At 29.7% G+C, this 7,894-nt stretch overlaps 3 protein-coding genes across 3 annotated transcripts in view; 2 read left to right on the top strand and 1 right to left on the bottom strand.

The window, feature by feature from the left end:
* The window catches only part of LOAG_17879 (hypothetical protein), a 4,198-nt gene extending 3,914 nt beyond the window's left edge, over positions 1–284 (top strand). The window contains exon 8 of the mRNA XM_020450541.1: positions 132–284. Coding sequence (XP_020305762.1) covers positions 132–272 — 141 coding nt within the window. The 3' untranslated portion in view covers positions 273–284. The remainder of the gene's footprint in view (positions 1–131) is intronic.
* Positions 285–2,366: 2,082 nt separating this feature from the next.
* Positions 2,367–5,236, top strand: LOAG_10800 (FAT-3 protein; the record flags this gene model as incomplete). The annotated part of the gene is made up of 10 exons (XM_003146324.1): positions 2,367–2,479; positions 2,738–2,862; positions 2,986–3,041; positions 3,190–3,338; positions 3,450–3,657; positions 3,753–3,842; positions 3,974–4,114; positions 4,303–4,462; positions 4,751–4,857; positions 5,027–5,236. 10 exons carry the CDS (start codon positions 2,367–2,369, stop codon positions 5,234–5,236), a joined length of 1,359 nt encoding a protein of 452 aa, XP_003146372.1.
* Positions 5,237–6,085: 849 nt separating this feature from the next.
* LOAG_10799 (hypothetical protein) lies at positions 6,086–7,616 on the bottom strand. The gene is made up of 4 exons (XM_020448233.1): positions 7,465–7,616; positions 6,995–7,079; positions 6,661–6,762; positions 6,086–6,385 (listed from the first exon to the last, which is right to left on the bottom strand). Exons 1-4 carry the CDS (start codon positions 7,585–7,587, stop codon positions 6,159–6,161), a joined length of 537 nt encoding a protein of 178 aa, XP_020301604.1. The 5' UTR covers positions 7,588–7,616; the 3' UTR covers positions 6,086–6,158.
* Positions 7,617–7,894: the final 278 nt, after the last annotated feature.

Here is a 7,894-nt window from a genome sequence, read left to right as displayed (position 1 = left end):
TTTTTTCTTTTTTTTTTTTTTTTAATTTTCTCTTTCTTTTTCGATTATTTTCTAAAATATTTTAAAAATTTGTTGAACCATTATATGAAGGATTATTTTATTAAAGCGGAAAAATTCCTTTCAATTTTCAGGTAATGCCATTAGTGAAAGAATTTTGCATGAAAAATAATTTACCCTATATGGTAAATGGATATTTTGAAGGATGGCTGATGGAAATTCAACAGATGGCTGCTATTGGAAAATTAGCTCAACGAATTTATCATCAAAATTAAAGCATATAAAAAATGAGAAAAAATAAATAAATAAATGAATAATGAAGCGATAAAATTTACATGATATGAAAACTGATACATGTTTTGATAATAAATTGTGGTGAAAAAAAGTATTGTGACAAAATAACAATTCATTATCACAAATATTTCATTATCAACTTTTGATATATTAGCATGTTGAATAAATCTTTTTACAAAATTTTCCATACAATTTCAAATTTCACCAACAAATTTATTAATTATTATAACAGTCTAATGGAACAAAAATGTTTATGAGTTTTTTTTTTTGCAAGATATCATAAGTATTATTAATGAATTAATACGTTAATGAGATAATTTTTTCTTTTTTTTTTTTTCATTATTTTTTATCCTTTTTTTTTCATCCAAATTTTCATAATTTTTAAATTTAACTTTCTTTTGTTAAAATTTTATTAAAAAAAAAAGAGAAAAAAGAAAAGGAATAATTAAAGCTACTAAAATGATCGATTATCTTATTAAAAAATTTATACAACAATTTATCATTTTTCTCTTTTGGATAGAACTATCAATGATGATGTAAATGGAGCATATTGGCCGTATTGATTGAATGGTAAAGTTTGCCATAAAATTGCAAGACAGTTCGAAGACCAATTTGAAAAATCAAACCCTCCAATATACGATCTACTATCACAGCACTCCTGTCATCTCCTCATCATCATCATCATCGATATCATTTTTACCCTATCACTTCTTCTCTTCTCTCATCCATCTTTTGTTGAAATGTTCTTCATTCTCATCATTCCATATAAATTATTTCCATTTATTTTATTTTGCTAAAAATTTTAATTAAACTTTTTTTTTTTTTTTTTTTTCAATGATATAATGATGAAATTTTCCAAATTCTTTACTAATGTCATTAGAAAATCATATCAATTTTCATTCCTTCTCTTCTCCCTTTCTCCTAAACCTCTCTTTCTGTATCCCTCTCACTCTTCCATCTCCATTATTAATATCTCTTGCATTCGCCCATTCCATGTATCACTTAGTTCGAAACCTATCATTCATTTTGTTTCATTCCTAAATTCACCATTCCTGTAATTCAAACCTATTCCTAAATTTTGAAATGTTTAGTAATTATGAAATCAAAAACTTTAAAACATTATTAATATAAACATTTCAAAAATTTTAATCCAAGAATTTGAAGATATACCCTTTCCTTTTCTTTTTTATTCTTTTTTTTCCTTGGTTATTGTCTAAATGTAGCAATTATACTAATATTTGAATTCATAGTTCAAAAATTGAACCATCATTTGTACGAATTTCAAATTTTAACCTAAAATTTGAAAATATATTTTCTGGCCATTTTCCAAATATTTTCAAAAATTTCAGCATTATTAGCGGAAAATCAAATATTTCAAATGTTAAAAAAAAAAAGAAAAAAAAAATGATAGTACTATGCATTCGCGGAATGATGACGAATAATTAATACCACTTTGATCGATGTATTTAAATTAATGGTTCCCAATTTGTGATCCACGGATCATCGATAATCTTCGAGAACTAAAATATGATCTGCAAGGTCTATTAAAAATTATTTTTCTTCTTTTAGACTACAATATTACTCGTATGTTTAACTAACATGCTAAAAGTTTTGATTGAAGTTTACTTTCAAATTAGCAAGATTTAATATTTTTGAATCTAGTGATCCTTGCTACAAATAAAAAGCGAAAGTGATCCTTAGTTAAAGAAAGATTGGGAACCATTGATTTAAAATATATATGAAAGTATTATCAGTGCATTTTTTTTTTTTTTTGCTTAAAAATATCACCATATATATTTTTGTATTTAAAATATTATCCCTTAATAGTATTGCTATAATATTTGGAAAATTTGAAAGATAGCTAAAAGTATTTTATTTCTTGAAATTTTAACTCAAACAATAGGATTCAAATGTTGATCTGTTTGTTGAAATAGAATCTATACATTCTCATTATTCATCAATTATTATTGAACAGGAAAAAAAAAGGAGTAAATCAAAAATAAGAGATTAATAGATTGTAGGTATTCAAGGTTATTTGTCAATAATTAATTATTTTTATTTGTAGGTACCAAGTAATGAATGACGAAGATGGTACCGATTTTCGGTTAAAAATTGACGATAAATGGCTAGTAATAACAAAGGATTTTCAAAGGAGGCATCCAGGAGGAAGTGTTATCACCCATTACAGGTTTGCTTACAGAATAAAAATTCGCAAGTAGTTAATTCCATTTTGAAAAATTATTAAATAACTATCGAGTAGCATAGTAAAACATCATTAACCCATTATATGGGCAAATTATACCGTGTTTCTGTTACACAATAAGATATTTTATATCGATGGTATTAAAGCTTGATTTAAAGAAGGAAAAAAAAATTTTTTGAATCACTGGGATTAAAAAATAGAAAAGTAGCAAAATTTCTAATTTTTATTCCACGCAAATTTTAGGGATGCTGATGCTACACAAGTATTTCATGCATTTCATGAAGGAAGCAAAAATGCATATAAGCAATTGGAACTGCTCAAAAAACGAAATTGTATCGATATGATAGATAGGCTTAAAACCAATAAGGGTAAGAAATATTATCCTATATTAGACTATAATATTCAGCTTTTTCTAATAATAATAATGTTAAAAATATCATCACATTTTTGCGTACAATCATTCAAAATTGTAAATTTGAGTAATAATTCAGATGACGGTTGCAGCGATGAAATAAATATATCATCTTATAATCTTCCTGAAACAAAGGTATTGTTATTTAAAATAACTGTCAAGAAGAACAGATCAAATAATTGGGTTTCCAATATGCTTTGTGATGTTAAAAACTGAAATCCTTCAATAATGAAGCTAGAATAAGTCTGAATATCGCTGTTTAGAAAATGATTGCATCTTTCAGGAAAAACAGATAGTAGAAAGTTTTGTTGCTCTGCGGAAAGAACTGATATCTGAAGGACTATTCGAAGTGGATCAAACCTACTACATTTATAAGTCTGCTGAAGCATTTGGCTTGTTGTTGTTCGCTTTCATCCTACAATATTTTACATGGTGCTTACTTTTTCAACTTCAATGATTTCAGTTATATCATTTCCGGTTTTCTTATAAAATCATTTATCGGAAATCTTACGAAAATCAGCTAAAAAATGATAATTCTTTCAGGTACTTGACTTCAGCGATAGTTTTAGCACTTTGTTGGCAACAGTTTGGTTGGTTAACCCATGATTTCTGCCATCAGCAACCAAGCAAGAATCGTCAAAACAATGATGTCTTATCGTTGATTTTTGGTAATGTCATGCAAGGATTTTCGCGTGATTGGTGGAAGGAAAAACACAATACCCATCACGCTGCGACGAACATTGTTGGACAAGTTAGTACATTTGTAACTTTGTACCGTGAAATTCTTAGTATCTTAAATCTCTTTATATAATATAACATTTATAAATAAAGGACTTTTTTTTTTAGGATGGTGATATCGACTTAGCTCCTTTGCTAGCATTTGTTCCAGATGATCTGAAAAAATACAAAACTTTGTTCGATCAATTCATCTCAAAGGTTAATATATAATTTTGTACATAATTTTTGAATTGTTCTATCCAATATTTTTAATTAGTAATGTTCTCCAGTCATTTTTCTTTACTATCAAATTTTACTAATCACGATTTAGAGTTTTTTCTTTTTTCTAGGTAATCCCTTACCAACATTTCTATTTCACATTTATGCTACCTTTCTTGCGATTTTCCTGGACGATACAATCTATACTGTTTGTTACTGGTGCGCCATACAACCAGTACAGGCAACACGTCATCAATGCCCCTGCCGAACAGGTCACTTTTAATGGGATAACCAAGAATTACTTTGAAGGGTAATTCGGAAGGAAACAAAGAAAGGAACCATGAAAACGTATTTCAAATGGAATTTTGTGAAAATATTGAACCATTCCTTCTTCCTTTGAAGATAAACAACTAATTTCTTTGTAACTATCCAAATTTAGATAATTGTTTGCACTATTCAGGTTTGCATCTTATTACATTGGTTATGGGTTATATTTCAACTCTGGCTTCTTCCTACAGGATCTATAAGAATTCTGTATTTTGCAATTAGTCAGTTAGGCGCTGGATTTCTTATCGCTCATGTCGTTACTTATAGCCACAATTCTGTTACTAAATTCCCTTGTAAGTTCATACATTTACGTCTGTTCCCCGAGATAAACATGCATGTAGTACTAGTAAACGAATATCTGGGATTAAATATGAGAAGGCAACTGTTATATATGGGGGAGTAACACCAGTATATGCGGAAATAGCAACTGGATAGACTTGAAACATAAATAATCAGTTATCATCGTCAGCCCCTTATTATCAAGTTGATGCTATGCATAACCACCACCACCTGCAATAGTAAAGTGATTCCAATAGCGGCATTGACTATAATTAACTCCCCATCAATCATTTCTATTTCAGATCAAAGCCGTTTACTGAATAATTTCCCATGTCTCCATATTCTGACAACTCGCAATATGTTACCGTCTCCGACTGTTGATTGGTTTTGGGGTGGTCTCAATTATCAGGTGACCTTTGACCAAGAATTCTTCTGTGCAACAAATGTTTGCTTAAAATAGTATCGCCACACGATTTTAATACATTTTCTGATGAGTATTTCTATATTCTGAGAAATCATTTGTTCCAGAACAAAACATGAGATTTGAAGAAAAAAAATTACATATTCCAGTATTTCAGATTGAGCACCACTTGTTTCCTACAGTACCTCGTGCGAATTTACCCCGGGTATCAGTGAAAGTCAGAAAATATTGCGAAATGAACAACCTCCCGTATTTAGTGGATAGTTATTGGACAGGATATAAATTAATTCTACATCAGCTTAAAAGCATTGCCGATTCGGTAAGCAAGATTACATGCTCCCATAGTGAAAAATTATGTGATGGTTAAAGACATTCAAAAATTTACTATCAAGCATTTCTCAGAAGCATGAAAAAAAATTTCACTTGCTAATACGATGTACAAAACAGTAACCAAAATTATTTGAGGCTTAATAAGATGCCAAAAATTATGCTACAAGCTTGCAAAACATACAAATCATCATCGAAAGCATGTATTTTTGGATTTTAATTTTGAAAGGTCTCCAAGTATCTTCTACGTTTTGAAAGGAATTGGCAGTTAAGGGCTCATTGTCATCAGATCATATCCATCAAATATGGATGAATGGAATACTGAAGCTGAAATGCGAATGGGCGTTTCCCAATGAAATGCTTCAAAAAAAAAGAAAAAAAATCCAATAGTAAGGAATCTGGATTTCGACCCAGCAGCTTCAAAAGATGAGAAAAAGAAAAATAGAAATTAACATAAACACGGACAATTCAGATCAAATACAACACATATCACCAACTAATGCACTATTAAGTTTCGAGTACGAATAAATGTACAGCAAAGGAGGAAAAAAGAAAAAAAACTTATGAAAGATTTAGGAATAATACGAACATAGGTGTAACATAAACGATCAGCAGTTCAAAATATTTTCATATCTAAAAAGCTGAAAACAAACATGAAACTTGACAGTTGGTCTATACCAACATTTGATTTAACACCTCAAAAGCAAAACTGAATAAAAATACAGGCCAAGAAAGGTAGGGACCCTAACTAGCTTATGATTTTAGCTCCAAAGATTCGAGAAACAATAAATAAATGCGTCCAGTAAAAAAACGACAGAAAACCATATCAGAAATCTGACTAGTACCAAACACTTTAACAATTAAGATGAGGGAAAAAAGAAAAAGTTATGTGGATAGCTAACTGTTTTATTTAAATACTGATATTAAAAAGATATTTTCTGCTGGTCGATGCTTGAAAGTATTTAATGTTTAATTCCAAATCGCCATAAATTGGATGGATTTTCAACACTAAGCATAGAAGCTAATATGGCAAAAATTCCCGGAAGGACTATTGCTGGTGTTGATTTTCTTCGCAAAAAAATAATCAATGCAGTGATCAACATACCGAAAATACAAGCGTAAAATGATAGAAAGAATACTTCGGTATCGTACATTTCCGCAAATTTCAATATAATATTTAGGAAAATCCCTGCAAAATACTTGCAATAATAATTGACTGGAGCTTACTCTTGATTAATTTTATTTAATACCTGAGGTTATTAAAATTTTGGTTAGAGGAGAGATCATATAAACCACGACTATCTACTATACATTTTATCAATAAAGTTATTTCGAAAGTAAATGTGTAGTATGAATTCACATTAGTTTCATGAAACTACTTCAGGAAGACGAATTTCATGAGAAAAGATCTGCTCAAAATTAGCTGATTTAAATCTTACATTTCGAAAAGCAGCTAAAAATTACCTGGAACTACAATGTCAACAGTTGAAGTCCTAACGGGTCTTCTTTCTTTTCCCACTGGAATGATTAACATAATCGGTGTACGAGAGTTCATCGTCACCACTGCTAGAATAAAAACAAATTTTTGTAATTTAATCTTATCATCACGAGAGAAACAGTTCCACGTATCCATGAATTTAGATTTTCGTTTTCTACTACACAAAAATCCAACCTTACGGATCGCTCCCTTATATGTTTACGTGCTTCGTTCCCCATCCTGTCCACCAATGAACCAAAGCATAACAATCATGAAAACCTTAGCAATGTGAAAAATAACTTCACATCTTAAAGAACTAACAGAAAAGATCGATACAGTAAAACCAAAATATATCAAACAAAATCATCCCAATGAGAAATATGAAGCCAGCGAAATAACTTGCTGTCTGAAAATAATGTCGATATTTGCATAACATAACAGAAAATTATTTGATGGAAACTTCATGAATTACCAAAAAAATTCCATTCAGTTTACAAGAACTTTGAAAGACCATCCGACCTCCGGTCAACAGTGCCTTTATTAAGTTTAACACGCCTATATCGATCTTACCTTTCTAAGCAGTGATTCAGGTAAATACTCGACATCACTATGGGAAAAAAAAAGTTGACATTAGACTACAGTATGTTATGCTGAATGATTAAAATGTAGCCACCACCTCAAATTTTATTACATCATCAAAATCTAACATTCCTACCCCTAGCTCGATATCTCACGGGAATTTATATGAAACCTTCATATCTTATACTACCTTTCAAATTATCGACACTTACTTCAGTACGTGCAATGATAATGTAACATGTTGCAATACCCAAAATATCATTAACAACCCACGTCCACTTCAGCTCATGAAAAAGTCCCAATAATATAGCGATAATCATTGCCAGTTGCTTCATTTTAGGATGATGATAATAAAACAAGTGATCTATAAATTATTTATTTGAATTAAAGTGTATCAAGAAACTGGTAAATTAAATTAAGATTTAAATCTAAACCATTGTTTAAAAAACAAGAGGGGATTAACGATGACAAAGGAAACATTTTGACAACATTTGACACCTAAACAAAAAAAATACAATATTAGATACTCGTAATTATCTAAATGAACGTAAAGAGATGAAACGAATTAAGTGCTCTATGCTTTCAAAACAACAACTGTTTAAAACAAGGCGTTAAAATTACGCTTTTTTTTTTTTTTCTTTT

Source organism: Loa loa, assembly GCF_000183805.2.
Source record: "Loa loa unplaced genomic scaffold supercont3.144, whole genome shotgun sequence".
NCBI classification, from domain to species: domain Eukaryota; kingdom Metazoa; phylum Nematoda; class Chromadorea; order Rhabditida; family Onchocercidae; genus Loa; species Loa loa.
This window is presented reverse-complemented; position numbering and strand designations above follow the sequence as displayed.